The following is an 18,119-nucleotide window of genomic DNA, read 5'->3' on the forward strand; positions in this document are numbered from 1 at the left end:
CCCAGAGATATTGGTTTGTGAATTTTGGAGAAAGAGTAACACATCATCTGCATAAAGGCTGATTTTATGTTCCACGTTCTTGCATTTTATGCCCTTAATTACTGAATTCTGTCTAATTGCTGCTGCTAGTGGTTCAATAAAAATTGCAAACAGTGAAGGGGAGAGTGGGCATCCCTGCCTGGTGCCCCTCAAGAGACAGAAGCTGGAGGATGTCTGGTCATTTGTTCTGACACAAGCTGTTGGGGAATTATATAATATTTTTAACCAGTTTATGAAAGAGGATCCAAAACCAAATTTGTGTAAAGTTGCAAATAGAAATTTCCAGTTAACTCTGTCAAACGCTTTTTCTGCGTCTAAAGAGAATATTGTAGTTTCTAGGTTTTTACTGTATGAGTAGTCTATCAAATTAAGTAATCTACGTGTATTTGTTGATGAGTGCCTACCTTTTATGAAACCAGTTTGGTCAGGATGAATTAAGAGGGGGGTTATTTTCTCCAGTCTCTTTGAGAGAGCTTTGCAGATTATTTTAAGGTCTACATTTATAAGGGATATTGGACGATAGCTTGAGGGATATACAGGGTCTTTGCCTGGTTTTAGCAGGAGATTAATGTTTGCAGAATTCATATTTGATGGAAGTCTGCCCTTTTCTTTAATTTCCAACAACGTTCTGTAGAAAACTGGTGCTAGAATCGACCAGAATTCTTTGTAGAATTCTGCAGGAAAGCCGTCTGGACCTGGAGCCTTATTATTGGGCATACTTATCAGGGCTTCCTGGAGTTCACCTGGTGTCAGTGGTGAATCCAGTGCCATTGCTTGAGTGTCTAATAATTTTGGAAGAGTTATGTTGTCCAAAAGCTGATCAATTTCTTTTTTAGATGGGTTTATTTGTGGTGAATACAACGTTTTATAGAAATCCCTGAAAATGTTGTTTATTTGTATCGGTTCATATATTGTGTTCCCAGATGAATCTTGAACAGCACATATAGTTCTTTTTTCTTTCTTTATTTTTAGCTGGTTTTCTAGAAATTGACCGGATTTATTACCATGTTCATAATTTTGTAAGCGTAGTCTTTGTACTAAGAATTTTGTTTTTTTATCAATTATCTCATTTAATTCTCGTTTTGTTTTGTGTATTTTGTTCAATGTTTCCTGATCTTGGTGGGACACGTAGGCTTCTTCTAGGGATTTGATGGTTTTTTCTAATTCCTGAATATTTTTGTTTTCTTCTTTCTTTTTATGTGATGAGAAAGGAATTATTTTACCTCTCGTCACAGCTTTCCCTGCTTCCCATAGAACAGATGCTGATGTTTCGGGAGTGTCATTATAGTCTAAATTCTTTTTTTAAATATTTAATAAAGTCTTCATCTTTAAGCAGTGATGTATTAAAGTGCCTGTATGCATGAATAGACCAGGTGTTTGTCAAAGGGTGCAGGAAAATATGCAGCAGTAAAGCAGTTTGCAGTTTGGTTTTAATACATGTAAGTCTAGAACACCAAACTTTTTTTAAACTATAAAAGGAGGGAGTACTCCTTTTTTATTATAAGAGTTAATGAAAAAGAAATAATTGATATAAAATGTAAAAATGTAATTACAAAAGTCCACAGATTGGACTGGAACTAAAATGTGGCTAGTAAGAAAAACATAGAATGTATAGTAAAACTACTGAAATGTGTCTGCAGTTGAAACATGTTTCCTAGAAAAAACAATAAATGTCTATTAACTGACTGACATTACTGGTTTAGAGCAAATATGTCTGCTATAGTTAATAGCTTTAGCTGTATGGCAGCTATCAGAAGACATAGCAAATGCATTGGATAACAGAAAATATACTTTGGTAGTGTTTATTGAAGTAAAAACCATTTGACACAATAGAGCTTGGATTACTGATTAAAAAGCTGGAGAGACATTGTATTAGAGGGATAGTTATTGGTTAAACAGTTACTTAAATCAACGATATCAGAATGTACAAATAAATAATGCTGACTCACATTTACTGAAGGTTACCTGAGGTTCTTTGCTGTACCTTAAACTATTAATAATGTACTAGAATGACATATTTAAGATGTCTTAGTTGGTAAAGTTCACTTTATTCACTATATTATTCTGCTGAAAAAAATTGTAACAACTTTTTGAGTACAGTGGAAAGTTTGTTCCTAATAGTTCCATACATGACCAATTGTGTGGAGGTATACATTTGTTTTTGCCGGTTAATTGCATATTTTAAAATGTAGGTACTGATGTTTCCGTTTTTTTATTTTTTGCATGATAATTGTTCATAATTAAACTATTACAACAAATAGTCTGAGGTCTTGTATTCACTATAAAGGTATAATTTGAAATACACTACTTTTATTCATCACATTGCAGATGATGTGGTTCTGTTGACTTCATCAGGTGACAGCCTCCAGCTTGCACTGGAATGGTTTGCAGCCGAGTGTGAAATGGTGAGAATGAGATTCAGCACCTCCAAATCTGTGGCCATTGTCTTCAGTCGGAAAAAGGTGGAGTGCCCACTCCAGGTCAGGGAGGAGTTTCTGCTCCAAGTGGAGGAATTTAGGTATCTCGGGGTCTTGTTCACGAGTGATGCGAAAAGGGAGTAGGAGATGGAAAGATGGATTAGTGCTGCAGCTGCAGTGATGCTGATGCTGACGCTGTAGCAAAGCTCTTAATTTAGTGGCCGATCTACTTCCCTACCCTTATCTATGGTCACGAGCTGTGGGTAGTGACCGAAAGAACGAGATCGCGGATACAAGCGGCGAAAATTAGCTTCCTCCGAAGGGTGGCTGGCCTCTCCGTTAGGTTGAGGAGTTCAGCCATCCAAATCAAAAGGAGCCTTTTGAGGTGGTTCGGGCATCTGACAAGGATGCCTCCTGGGCGCCTACTGGGTGAGGTGTTTCGGGCATGTCCCACTGGGAGGAGCCCCGGGGCAGACCCAGGAGATGCTGGAGAGATTATCTCTCGGCTTGTCTGGGAATGCCTTGATGTTCCCCAAGCTGGAGGAGGTGGCTGGGGAGAGGGGGATCTGGGCTTCTCTGCTTGGGCTGCTGCCCCAAGACCTGGCCCCAGATAACCGGAAGAAGATGGATGGACTACTTTTTTCCCCCAAACACATTAAGTTCATGTACAAAGTATCTGTATCGGATCAGTATTTTTAATACCAGGCTAAATATTTCTTGGTATGTCCTTAAGATTGTAAAGGAAATCACTCGTATTGAACAACACTAATCCCAATTTAATTATTTACTTATTTACTTCTTTTTGGTGTTTTGAAAAATAAAATGTTACTCATACAAATAGTTTAAGCTTAACTGATATTGTGTCCTGACATGTGTCTTTTCTCTGTGCAGGGTGCTACACAGAGTGATGTCGACAGGCAAGCAGCAAGATAGTGGGGCGGCAACGCCTCTGTACGTATATGAATCCAAAGTCCACTGTGCCAATATGATGTTGTGCCTGGAGGATCAACGGCGGCAGGGCATCTTGTGCGATGTGACTGTACTTGTAGAGGGCAGGGAGCTACGAGCACACAGGGCTGTCCTTGCAGCTTGTAGCCACTACTTCCTGCAAACTCTGCTGAGACACAGCTGGTCACCTGGTGATGCAGAACTCATCATTAGCTTGCCAGACAAGGTAAAGGAGCACCATGACAGCACATAAGAATGGCAACATTCACTGATTTTAAAGATTTGACTCATGTCATTAGTTTAAATAAATAAATAAATGTTACAGGGGAGGTCTGGAAAAAAAACACATAACATCAGTTTGGGCTACCGTGTTGCAGTTGTTATCAGCATTCGCATAGTAAACAGAATTTTACCTCCATGCTTTTTAGCTAAATCTATCTAGAGAGATAGATCTGATTTTTTTTTTATGACAAAATGTGTCTTTTGCGATCTCTATTCATTTTAAGAATTCATGGTGATGTGCACAGAAAAGTGTAAGAGTATGTATGCAGAAAGAGTTACAGCGAGAAACTCTAATCCTGTATACTTCTTTCCTCAACCAAATGATCAAAATTCTTAGAAAACTGAGCGTTTGATTAATGGTTTCAAAAGTATTGTAAGGATTTTCAGGTTTTGCATCCCATGCACCATTTACCCTTGGCCGTAACGAGTAACCCTAAATGTAGCACACAACGGACTCAATGCACACAGGGTGATCAAGTTCAACTTCAAATTTATTTATATAGCACTTTTTAAAAACAACATGTGTTGACCAAAGTACTGTACAATAAAATGGACAAAGCAGAAGACATAAAAGAAACATAGAATATTGTTTTAGAAGAGAATAAAATCATACAAAGAATAATGGTAACAAACTTATGATGAATCAAAAGCCAGAGAATAAAAATGGGTCTTTAGACAGATTTTAAAAGTATCCACTGTTGGGGAGGAAATGCCCGGTCTCCTCTGTGTTTTAGTCTGGACCTGGGGACAACCAAAAGCATTTGGTCTGCAGACCTCAAGGATCTTGGGGGAGAATACCAGGTTAGGAGATCAGCAAGATATGTAGGGGCTAGTCCATGCGCAAGGTCTTAAAAACAAGTGTTAAGATCTTAGAGTCAATTTGAAAGCTGACTGGCAGCCAGTGTAGTGATGCAAGTATAAGAGATAAATGATCTCACTTGCGTGTGCCAGTTAGGAGTCGTGCTGCCGCGTTTTGGACTAGCTACAGTTGGCCAGTTGATGAAGAGGTAACACCAAAGTAGAGGCTATTACAGAAGATGAGATGAGATGAAGGCATGGATCGCTTTCTCAAAATCTCTGAAACAGAGAAAGGGTTTAACTTTTGCAATTAGGCGAAGATGAAAGAAGCTGGTTTTGACTACATTATTTATCTGTTTATCAAAGGTTAAATTGCTGTCAATTTAGTTTTCTGTTATAGTTTTCTAAGGGGCCAAGGTCATAAAGGTTAGAAGGACCAAAGACAATGACCTCAGTTTTCTGTTCATTTAGATTTAGAAAATTTAGAGCCATCCATGTCTTTACATCTTTCAGACAATTAAACAGTCCCTTCAGAGGATTTACTGATTTTAATTTCAGTGGAAGGTAAATCTGAGAATCGTGTGCGCAGCAATGAAACGAAATACCGTATTTTTTAAAAAATTGATCCCAACGAGAGCATGTAAATTTAAAAGAGGACCCTGCAAAAAAGCACGGTCCTTGGAGACAATGTGTCTGAATCTAACAGAAAAGTAAGATTAGATAAGTAGGATTTAAACCATTCCAAAACAAGCCCTTTAATTCTGACACATTGTTCCAGTCGACAGATAAGAATACTGTCATCTATTGTGTCAAAAGCAGCACTGTGGTCTAATAATATTAAAATAGCAGAATCTCCCAAGTCAGTAAAAGTTAAAAGGTCATTAGAAACTTTTAAAAGTGCTGTGGTGCGTTTCAAAACCAGTCTGGAATAGTTAACCAATGTCGTGTTGATCTAAAAAGGTCTGAAGCTGCAGAAGGACAATTTTCTCCAGAACTTTTGACAAAAAGGACAATTTAGAGATTGGACGGTAATTTGATAGAACTGTTGAGTCCAGATTCTGCTTTTTAAGGATGGGTTCCACCACATCATGTTTAAAGTCAGAGGGAACAGACCCAGACTGAAGACTGTTATTGTCAATGGAAAGCAAACATGTACCAACAGTGTCAAAAACATCTATCAGTAAGCTAGGTGGAATGATATCCAAGGTACATTTTGAAGGTTAACAAGTTTCTGACTACTTTATTAAGTAATGTAAGGGATACTGGCTCGGAGTGGTCAAAAACGGCCAAAGTTGGAGTATAAACACATGGGTCAGAAATGGGAGGAATAATGTGAGACCTGATATCTACAATTTTATTAATGAAGAATTTCAGTAGATTCTCACATGTTATGTTCACTGCTATATGAGGATCAATAGTAGGAGGATTAAGAACTGAATTTATAATACCAAATAAAATCAGAGGTTTATGGTAATTGTTGGACACGATCTTGTAAAAGTTTTTTGTTTTTGCTGCTCTTGCAGCTTTCTGGTAAGTTGACAGAGATTCACTAAGTGCCTCAAACGACGCCTGGAGACAGTCCTTTTTCCACTTTCATTCCGCTTTACTACATACCTGTCTGCGTTCCCTGGTGTCATTATTCAACCATGGTGGGTTTTAGGTTTTAGATACCTGGTGGTAAAAGGAGCAATGTCTGCTTGTCTGGAAAGCAGTATTTCCAGACAAGCTTAATTGAACAGAGAAAGCAGACTATTAGTTGTCGAATGAGTGGACTTGTTAACAGGTGATGCCTGATTTAGATTTTTATAGGAGCAGCACATTTGATTTACCAGGCTGACCTGAAAAGAGACACTCAAATAAGACATGTGGTCCGAAAGATTTATGTTACAAATTTTAGTGTCAAGGAGTGATAGGCCGCAAGAAAGTACGACATCCAGGGTATGATTGCGTTCGTGAGTTGGGCCTTTGACTGACTGAACCACCTCCTCTAGCTTATCCGGGGGAACACCAAGGCATTCCCAGGCAAGCCGAGAGATATAATCTCTCCAGCGTGTCCTGGGTCTGCTCCAGGGCCTCCTCCCGGTGGGACATGCCCGGAACACCTCACCCAGGAGGCGCCCAGGAGGCATCTTTGTCAGATGCCCGAACCACCTCAGCTGGCTCCTTTCGATGTGGAGGAGCAGCGGCTCTACTCTGAGCCCCTCCCAGATGGCTGAACTTCTCACCCTATCTCTAAGGGAGAGGCCAGCCACCCTTCAGAGGAAGCTAATTTTCGCCGCTTGTATCCACAATCTCGTTCTTTCGGTCACTATCCACTAGGGATGGGTATCGTTTAGGTTTTATCTGATACCGGTGCCAAACCGGTACTTTTGAAACGGTGCCGGTGCTTAAACGGTGCTCAAACCGGTGCTTAAAGAATGGAGAACACAAAATTGGTCCAAAAACCTCTCATGTTCAGCTGTTTTTTTGTAAAAAGAAAAAAACAATGTTAGCCTTTTCTGCAGCTATGGGGCATATATGGTATCACTCTTGGCTGGAAGCAGTGCTTAAACAATGGAAAAAACACAAACTTTGTCCAAAAACCTCTCATGTTTAACTGTTTTCCACTTTTTCTTTGGTCATTTTAGCCTTTTTGGCCAGGGTGAAGGGAGTATCTGCCATCAAACAAGAAGACAGCCGCATGTAGCTATGATGATGTTTGCTAGTTCACCTTACATGCATTAATGTAATAACGTGGTTAGCCTACTCAACATAAATTACACACGAACAACATTAAGCTACTCACGCAGAGAAGAACGGCTGCTGCTGCCATCATCATCAGTCATCATTTCTGCTATACTGGCAGGGCTAGGGGCCAGGACTCTCCTCTTCGGGTTTTTGGGGGATGTTGCTAACTCCGGGTCCCCTAACAGGCACCAAACCCGCAGTAGATGTGCACGGTGGCAGCAAGCTATCAAATACGGTGCATTTCTCGGCTTTTTAAAAAAACGCTATGCGTGGCCAGTAGGGGTGCAACGATACACAAAATTCACGGTTCGGTTCGGTTCGATACTTTGGTGTCACGGTTCGATATTTTTTCGATACAAAAAAAAATGTTCATGCCTTTTTAATTTGTCATTTATTAAAATTATAAATATATATTTTAACTCAAAAGTACAGTTTTTAAATTTAACCCTAACCCTTGTGCGTGTTTTTTATTTTGACAGCGAATGCGCACCTGCGGACCACTTATGTGCAGCCCTGGTTATTTAGCTCGTCATATTGCAGCCACAGAAATTCTTTTGTCCATGAAACCATAAAGCTGCACTTTCTTTTTGCCTTATAGTCTGATTTGTCATAACTTCTCCGTTTTGTGGTAAGCTTTTCTTTGGCTGTCACTTCTTCACCCTGACCTGTCTTATTTGGCTCAGCAGAACTAAAATATATATACTGCTGCTTTTACACACACACTCACATGACGGTCAGCGATTCTCTGCGCGATCAACCTCTCACATGTTTAAGCTGCGGGAGATTTCACTTGTCATGTTTGCATAGTAAGCTAACGATTAATAAGACGATGTCAGAGGAATTGGTGCGCAAATTATCATCACTCACAGATCAGTGCTGTCGCTCTCTATACACAGTTCGCACGATTGCAAAGTGAAAGCAAAAAAACAAGCGCAAATTCAAACGCGATTTCAATATGTCACATATTGACAGTGGCTCACCCAATGACATAATTACCCAGCTACATTTCTGAAAGAATGCAAAAGCATTGACATATATTTTTCCTTCCTACAATAGCCCGACGGGCAGGGCAGAGATAGATTTTGGTAGCCCGACTGAAAAAAATCGCTAGCCCCCGGACGTCGGGCTAGCGATTTTGCGAGCCCTGTATCTGATTGAGGAATCACTCATCTTTGGAAAAGAGAGTTTATTACAGAGAAATGGCTCTTTCCAAAATAAAAGCTATACTATCCGCTTCTTCTGGGCTATATTCTCAGCAGCATAAGGAGAATCATGTGCTAACAGCTGTCTAAATGACTCGGCTAAAGTTAGTAGCATACTTGTTGTTTTGGTCTTTACACTAGGATGATGTCGGAGTAAATGTGCAGTCATATTCGTTGTGTTCCCACTAGTGCTTTCAGGTTAATCTCGTTGAAATGACCTTAACGCCACAACACGGCAAATCTCCGTTAACGAGCTACCGCCGATCGCCCCGTGTGTGGGGCTAGACGGCCAACACGTTAACGAGCTAACTGCGCTAACACACTAGTTCCCACCCATGTAATTGAGCATTGCGTGGCACATCCAACATACTGTTTTACTTTAGTCCATGACTCGCTTACCTTCAGGGTCATACGTCACATGAAAACCAAAATAATTCCAAACGCCAGATCTGAATGAGGGTGGGGGAGGTGCCCTGCGCTCTTCCTTCTGACTATGCTGTCTGTGTTGAGCGCTCAGTGGATCTGCGCTCGACAGTGCAGCCTAGGCGGAGTAGTCGAACGCAGATAAAATAAAAATAAATAAAATAAATTACAAATGTTGTATTGTTCGATACATATGCGTACCGAACCGAAAGCACTGTATCGAACGGTTCAATATCGATACGAATATCGTTGCACCCCTAGTGGCCAGGTGTTTCATCGGATTTGAGGTGTTACCTCCTTTGACAGTATCACAGTATCAGCTTAAAGCACTTGTTGCTGCTGAGTTTGCATATTTTGCTGTGAAGTACAGCCAGACTTTTGACCGCTTCACCTTGGGCATTTTTAATCTGTAGCTCTGCTCTAAAAGAACGTACGTACCTGGACCCGCCTACTATCCTCGGAAACGTAAAATCTAAAGTGTATCACAGCTCAGGAAAAAAAAAAGCACCGAAATAAAGCACTGAAATGTGCACTGCTTTTCGGCCTGGTTACTACCGTTTATGATGGCACTGGATACCGGTACCCATCCCTACTATCCACAGCTCGTGGCCATAGGGTGAGGGTAGGGACGTAGATCGACCGGTAAATTGAGAGTTTCGCTTTTACACTCAGCTCTCTCTTCACCACAACGGACTGGTACACCGTCCACATCACTGCACCAATCCGACTGTTGTCACCCACTCCTGTCACTCGTGAACAAGACCCCAAGATACTTAAACTTCTCCACTTGGGGCAGGAACTCATCCCTAACCTGGAGTTAGCACCCCACCTGAGGACAATGGCCTCATATTAGGAGGTGGTGATTTCTCATTTCCACCGCTTCACACTCAGCTGAGAACCATTCCGGTGCAAGCTGGAGGCCATCACCCGATGAAGCCAACAGAAGCACGTCATCTACGAAAAGCAGACATGAGATTCTGAGACCACCCACAAGCTTGCGTGGTCTCATTTTTAAAAATTACAAATGGAATCGGTGGCAAAGGGCAGCCCTAGCGGAGTCCATCACCCCCCGGAAACAAGTCTGACTTGATGTTGGCTATGCAGACCAAGCTATGCGGTTGTATAAGGATAGAATGGCCCGTAGCAATGGGCCAGAAACACTTATACTCCCCAAGCAGGTCACTCCGAGGGACATGGTCTTCTCCAGGTCCACAAAACACATACAGTGGGGCAAAAAAGTATTTAGTCAGCCACCAATTGTGCAAGTTCCCCCACCTAAAATGATGACAGAGGTCAATAATTTGCACCAGAGGTACACTTCAACTGTGAGAGACAGAATGTGAAAAAAAAATCCATGAATCCACATGGTAGGATTTGTAAAGAATTTATTCGTAAATCAGGGTGGAAAATAAGTATTTGGTCAATAACAAAAATACAACTCAATACTTTGTAACATAACCTTTGTTGGCAATAACAGAGGTCAAACGTTTACTATAGGTCTTTACCAGGTTTGCACACACAGTAGCTGGTATTTTGGCCCATTCCTCCATGCAGATCTTCTCGAGAGCAGTGATGTTTTGGGGCTGTCGCCGAGCAACATGGACTTTCAACTCCCGCCACAGATTTTCTATGGGGTTGAGGTCTGGAGACTGGCTAGGCCACTCCAGGACTTTCAAATGCTTCTTACGGAGCCACTCCTTTGTTGCCCGGGCGGTGTGTTTTGGATCATTGTCATGTTGGAAGACCCAGCCTCGTTTCATCTTCAAAGTTCTCACTGATGGAAGGAGGTTTTGGCTCAAAATCTCACGATACATGGCCCCATTCATTCTGTCCTTAACACGGATCAGTCGTCCTGTCCCCTTGGCAGAAAAACAGCCCCATAGCATGATGTTTCCACCCCCATGCTTCACAGTAGGTATGGTGTTCTTGGGATGCAACTCAGTATTCTTCTTCCTCCAAACACGACGAGTTGAGTTTATACCACAAAGTTCTACTTTGGTTTCATCTGACCACATGACATTCTCCCAATCCTCTGCTGTATCATCCATGTGCTCTCTGACAAACTTCAGACGGGCCTGGACATGCACTGGCTTCAGCAGCGGAACACGTCTGGCACTGCGGGATTTGATTCCCTGCCGTTGTAGTGTGTTACTGATGGTGACCTTTGTTACTTTGGTCCCAGCTCTCTGCAGGTCATTCACCAGGTCCCCCCGTGTGGTTCTGGGATCTTTGCTCACCGTTCTCATGATCATTTTGACCCCACGGGATGAGATCTTGCATGGAGCCCCAGATCGAGGGAGATTATCAGTGGTCTTGTATGTCTTCCATTTTCTGATGATTGCTCCCACAGTTGATTTTTTCACACCAAGCTGCTTGCCTATTGTAGATTCACTCTTCCCAGTCTGGTGCAGGTCTACAATACTTTTCCTGGTGTCCTTCGAAAGCTCTTTGGTCTTGGCCATGGCGGAGTTTGGAGTCTGACTGTTTGAGGCTGTGGACAGGTGTCTTTTATACAGATGATGAGTTCAAACAGGTGCCATTCATACAGGTAACGAGTGGGGGACAGAAAAGCTTCTTACAGAAGACGTTACAGGCCTGTGAGAGCCAGAGATTTTCCTTGTTCGAGGTGACCAAATACTTATTTTCCACCCTGATTTACGAATAAATTCTTTACAAATCCTACCATGTGAATTCATGGATTTTTTTTTCACATTCTGTCTCTCACAGTTGAAGTGTGCCTCTGGTGCAAATTACTGACCTCTGTCATCATTTTAAGTGGGGGAACTTGCACAATCGGTGGCTGACTAAATACTTTTTTGCCCCACTGTATAGACTGGTTGGGCAAACTCCCATGCACACTCCAGGATCCTCGAGAGGGTAAAGAGCTGGTCCAGTGTTCCACGACCAGGGGGAAAACCGCATTTTTACTCCTGTATCCGAGGTTCAACTAATGGACGGACTCTCCTTACCAGCACCCTATCATAGACTTTCCCAGGGAGGCTGAGGAGTGTGATCCCCCTTTAGTTGGAATACACCCTCCATTAATCGCTACCTTATCATGGTGGAGGAGTTTGTTAGGGTGTCCCAATGACCAACTGGTCCTGAGTGAGGTACCAGACAAAGAGCGATTGAAAAGACCTCTATGAGTTTACAATCAAGGGAACAGTTCACACTGCCCGGGATTGGGTTACCGGGGCCCCACCCTGGAGCCAGGCATGGGGATGGTGCCTGAGGGTGAGTGTCTGGTGACTGGATCTTAGTCCATGGACCCTGTAGGCCCACCACCTGCAGGAGGCGCTGTAGGGGTCAGGTGTAATCTATGTCGGGCCATGTAATTGAGCATTGCGTGGCACATCCGACATACTTTTTTACTTTTGTCCATGACGCGCTTACCTTCAGGGTCATACTTCACATGAAGACCAAAATAGTTCCAAAGGCCAGATCTGAATGAGGGTGGGGGAGGTTCAATTTGCCATGTTGCAACAAGCTTAGCTCCTGTCTTGCAAGCTTGCGCTTCGCTCAGTGGATCTGCGCTCGACAGTGCAGCCTAGGCGGACTGGTCGAACGCAGATCCACTGAGCGCTCAACACAGACAGCATCGTTAGAAGAAAAGTTGATAAAATAAATTACATTTTTGTATTGTTCAATACATATGCTTACCGAACCGAAAGCACTGTATCGAACGGTTCAATATCGATATGAGTATCGTTGCACCCCTAGTATTTATATATAAACATACATGTTAGCAGAGACGGGTCTTCCAGCAGAATCTGCATGAATATTGAAGATACTTATTGTCTAGACGGAGGAATAATCACACGTGGGGCATCGGCTTTTACCGGAACATTCACACCAAAAGGTGACTTTGTTTATTGAACTCTCGCGTATACTCCGCAGCATAACAGGAAGCATCCTTTCAAAATAAAATCACAACAGATGACAATGAGGGCATACCTATTAAGTAGCTCAACACCCCCACTTGCACTCACGTTGTCAGCTTTACATGCATTCCAAAAGAAACAGTTTTTCTTTACTATTTGTTTACACTCCAAACATATATTTCTCAAACTTCAATAACTTCCCCTTTGTTGCTGGCTTTGTCATAACATCGGCCACCATCGGACCTGTCGAACAATATTCCAATATCAAATTTCCAGCATTAACTGTTGAGCTCACAAAATGATACTTGATATCGATATGCTTACACCTCTGTCTGTTAACAGGATTCTTTGCCAATGCAATAGTCCCTTGATTGTCCTAAAAAATCTTTGGTGGTCCCTTTTGATGCTCATACATGCTTTGCAACAGTTGTGTCAAGTACAAACATTCTTGTGTTGTTGCTGCCAAAGCTATGTACTCTGCTTCACAAGTTGACAAGGCAACAGTTGGCTGCTTCTTTGTTCGCCATGACACCAAAGTACCTTCTTCATTCAGGCTTATGCAGTAACCTGTAGTACTCCTCCTGTCAGTCACATCTGCAGCCCAGTCTGAGTCACTGTGACCTTGTACTCTCAAATCTTTGTCACTTTTCCTGTAGCACAATGTCTTGTCTTCTGATTGTTTCTCGTTAAACAATTTTTATTCGTTATCAAGAATAGCATAAAACATAACAACCAAACAGAAAAGAAAGAAAGAACCACCCCCCCCCCCCCCCACACACACACACACACACAAAAAAAAAACATATTTTCACTCAATTACCCACAGATATAGAAAGAGAAAAAGATAAACTCCAAGAATGAATTATCCTTTACACTTACTTCCTATTTAACTGAGAACATCTTAATCGCATCTGGCAAATAAGAAAGAAAAGGGACCAAACATTGAGAAAGAGACCCTCATTTCCTCCTAAAATAGCAGCAGTTCTTTCGTGAGGAATAACTTTAAATAATTCTCTGTACAACAAGGTCACAGAGGGAGGTTTATCCTTAACCCAATTAATGAGAATACATTTACTAGCTACCAGCAATAGTTTGTCACATAATTTGCGCTGCAAGTGATTCAATGTTACTTCTTTTGAGGCTAGGCCAAGAAGAAAATACCCAGGGTCCCTTTGAATCAGATTGTTAAAAATATTACTTAGTTCTTGAGATATGAAGCTCCAAAATCTTTTGATTAATTTACATTCCCAAAAGTAATGTAAAAAAGTGCCAGTTTCTTTTTGACATTTACTACAAAAATGGGAAATATGAGGTACAATCTTATGCAAGACATTAGGAGCTATATTCAATTCAATTCAATTCAATTCAATTTAATTTATATAGCGCCAAATCACAACAAAAGTCGCCTCAAGGCGCTTCATAGATACAGAGAAAAACCCAACAATCATATGACCCCCTATGAGAAGGCACTTTGGCGAAAGTGGGAAGGAAAAACTCCCTTTTAACAGGAAGAAACCTCCGGCAGAACCAGGCTCAGGGAGGGGCGGGGCCATCTGCTGCGACCGGTTGGGGTGAGAGAGGAAGACAGGATAAAAGACATGCTGTGGAAGAGACACAGAGGTTAATAACAGATATGATTCAATGCAGAGAGGTCTGTTAATACATAGTGAGTGAGAAAGGTCACTGGAAAGGAAAAACTCAACGCATCATGGGAGTCCCCCGGCAGCCTACGTCTATTGGAGCATAACTAAGGGAGGATTCAGGGTCACCTGGTCCAGCCCTAACTATATGCTTTAGCAAAGAGGAAAGTTTTAAGCCTAAGCTTAAAAGTAGAGATAGTGTCTGTCTCCCGAATCCAAACTGGAAGCTGGTTCCACAGAAGAGGGGCCTGAAAACTGAAGGCTCTCCCTCCCATTCTACTTTTAAATACTCTAGGAACAACAAGTAGGCCTGCAGAGCGAGAGCGAAGTGCTCTAATAGGGTGATATGGTACTACAAGGTCATTAAGATAAGATGGGGCCTGATTATTTAAGACCTTGTATGTGAGGAGCAGGATTTTGAATTCAACTCTGGACTTAACAGGAAGCCAATGAAGGGAAGCCAAAACAGGAGAAATATGCTCTCTCTTTCTGGTCCCTGTCAGTACTCTTGCTGCAGCATTTTGGATCAGCTGAAGGCTTTTCAGTGAGTTTTTAGGACATCCTGATAATAATGAATTACAGTCGTCCAGCCTGGAAGTAATAAATGCATGAACTAGTTTTTCAGCGTCACTCTGAGACAGGATATTTCTAACTTTAGAGATGTTGCGCGAATGGAAGAAAGCAGTCTTACATATTTGTTTAATATGTGCGTTGAAGGACATGTCCTGGTCAAAAATGACTCCAAGGTTCCTCACAGCATTACTGGAGGCCCAGGTAATGCCATCCAGAGTAAGAATCTGCTTAGATACCATATTTCTAAGCTTTTCAGGGCCGAGTACAATAACCTCAGTTTTATCTGAATTAAGAAGCAGAAAGTTAGCGGCCATCCAGGTCTTTATGTCTTTAAGACATTCCTGCAGTTTAACTCATTGGTGTGTGTTATCTGGCTTCATGGACAGATAGAGCTGGGTGTCATCTGCATAGCAGTGTAAATGTATGCTATGTCTTCTAATGATGCTGCCTAAGGGAAGCATGTATAATGTAAACAGAATTGGTCCTAGCACTGAACCCTGTGGAACTCCATAATTAACCTCAGTGTGTGAAGAGGACTCTCCATTTACATGCACAAATTGGAGTCTATTAGATAGATATGATACAAACCACTGCAGTGCAGTACCTGTATAAAGGCGATGTATGATTTTGTATTGGGTTTCTCGCAAGCGGTTGCAAGTAAAAGTGGAACTACTCATGTTAATGGCTCCTTTCCACTCCTCTTCGGTATATTGATTATTAAGATCTCTCTCCCATTTATAAATAGCGCTCAGTGTGTTGCTACTAAGAGTATATAGGAGAGAATAAAAAGCTGAGATAAAATGAGTTCTGTCTTTTCACTTAATAAGAAATGTCTCAATATCATCATATATAACTATTTCTGAAGACTGTGGAATTCTAGAATGAACGAAGTTACGAACCTGGAGAAAGCCAAAAAAATGGTCTCTAGGAATATTAAAATTTGACTGCAATTGCTCAAAGTTCATCAGTGTGTTGTTTTGATACAAATTGCCAATTACCCTTAATCCCTTTTTGTGCCACTTATCGAACATACTACGAGACATTCCTGGAACAAAATCTTTGTTTCTCAGTAAAGGAGTCAAGAATGAAGTGCAATCTTCTCTACCCAACATTTTACGCATTTCCCCCCAGACCCTTATTGTATTATAAATGATTGGGTTATTCTTAATCCCCATTTGTAATATTGTTTTTTTGTCACAGACAGCTAAGCTCCAAAGGGAATAAGGTAAAGTGGACCAAGAGTCTAGGTGAGAGTGAGAATTTAGATAAGCATGTAGCCACTCCCATAAGACACGGCTATGACATGCCCATGTCTTTTGATTGTTTCAAATACCTTAGAACATGTTTCACAGTAGTCCAATGTTCCACAGCTGGTTCTTTGAAGTGCTGTGACAGCTTACTTACAACAAAACTCAAATCTGGTCGTGTGCAAGAGGTCAAGTAAATAAGGCTACCTACTGCCTCTCTGTACATTCTGACATTGTTCATTTTCTCAGCATCATCATTGTAGTTCAACTTTTGTTCACAAGGAGTTGATCTTGGTTTACAGTCTTGCATTTGAAATCTTTCCAGTATGTTTTCTGCATAGCTCTCTTGTGACATTTTTACACAATCTTTGGTTTGCTCAAAATCAATACCAAGAAAATGTTTGAGTTTCTCCATATGTTTCATTTTGAATCTTGCAGTTAGCATTTCCTTCACAGTTTTCAAAACCCTTTCATCACTGGCTGCAATAATAATGTCATCAACCCATATAATCATGATCACTTTGTCTTTTCCTGTTTTCCTTGTGTAAACACAATGATCTACAGGACTCTGCATGAAGCCGTTCTCTATCAAATAGTCATGTAATGTCCTGTTCCAGTTTCGGCCTGACTGTTTAAGCCCATAAAGTGACTTTTCCAGCTTGTAGACCAGTTTCTCATCTGTTTTTCCTTTTACTTCATAGCCTTCTGGCTGCTCAATATAAACTTCAAAGTCTATTGGTGCATGCAAGTATGCAGTTTTTACATCCATCTGATGCAAAATCAGGTTTTCTTGTATTGCACACTGCATCAATACTCTTATGCTTGTCAGGTTAGCAGTCGGAGAAAAAGTTTCATCATAGTCTATCCCAAAACACTGGGTGTAACCTTTAGCTATGTACCGTGCTTTATATTTTTTTGATCCATCACCACTGTTTTTCTTCACATATACCCATCTACCCCCCACTGCTTTCTTTCCCTCAGGCAAGCTTGTTAGGGTAAAGGTGTTGTTCTCTTTTAAGGATTGCATTTCCTCATCCATAGCTGCTTTCCACTCTCTAGAGTTGGGTGACTTTACAGCTTCACTGAATGTCACGGGTGAGTTACTTATCAGTCTGTAACAGTAGTCTATGTTAGTCAGCACTTGATCATCAATGTCTTCTCCTGACTCATATTCATTTAGATAATCTGGTTTCTTTCTTGTTCTAGAAGGATACCTTCTGGAGTTTTCAGTCTCATCACTAAGTGGCATCTGACTGTTCACTTCTGGTTGGTTGTCAGTACCTGGTTCCTGTGAACTGGTACTGGGGCTTTCCCTGTTCACGTTTGGTCTCTCCCTCACCTGTATGTCTTCATCCTCAGATGTCGTATCAGTTTGTGTTTGCTTTTCCTCATTGTGTTTGGTTAAAAACTTAACCAGCCTAAACTTTTGCACTTTAGCGCTGTCTGGGAAATAAACCTTGTATGCTGGACTGTTTTTGTCGTAGCCTACAAAAGTCCCTTTTGTACACTTAGAATCCAGCTTACCCTTGTTTTGCTTGTAAGCATAACACTCACTCCCAAACTTTCGCATTCTGGATAGATTGGGCTTCCGCCCAGTCAGCAAAAAGTAAGGTGTCTGCCCTGTCCGGTTGTTAAAGCACCTGTTTCTCACAATAGCTGCTGTTTGAACTGCATACGTCCATAATTCCTTTGGTATGGCACTCTCAATAAGCATGCACCTTCGCATATCGAAAAGTGTTCTCCAGCCACGTTCTGCTGTACCATTCTGGTGAGGGGAATATGGGGCTGAAGTTTCATGTCTTATTCCATGTTTGTTTAACAATACCTGGTAACTCTTTGCCATGAACTCTGTGCCGTTGTCTGACCTGATACACTTTACCTTCCCGTGTGGGGCTGTATCGGCCAAAAAGATTTCAGTTGCTGCATTTTTTCACTTTTGTTT

General features: G+C 41.5%; 1 protein-coding gene across 2 annotated transcripts in view; it reads left to right on the plus strand.

The window, feature by feature from the left end:
* The window catches only part of LOC113012007 (transcription regulator protein BACH2-like), a 61,948-nt gene that overhangs the window by 20,356 nt on the left and 23,473 nt on the right, over positions 1-18,119 (plus strand). For both annotated transcript variants that reach the window (XM_026151945.2, XM_026151946.2), the window contains exon 2: positions 3,348-3,630. In XM_026151945.2, coding sequence (XP_026007730.1) covers positions 3,364-3,630 — 267 coding nt within the window. In that variant the 5' untranslated portion in view covers positions 3,348-3,363. The remainder of the gene's footprint in view (positions 1-3,347; positions 3,631-18,119) is intronic.

This window comes from Astatotilapia calliptera, chromosome 19 (genome assembly GCF_964374335.1).
Source record: "Astatotilapia calliptera chromosome 19, fAstCal68.1, whole genome shotgun sequence".
Lineage (NCBI taxonomy): Eukaryota > Metazoa > Chordata > Actinopteri > Cichliformes > Cichlidae > Astatotilapia > Astatotilapia calliptera.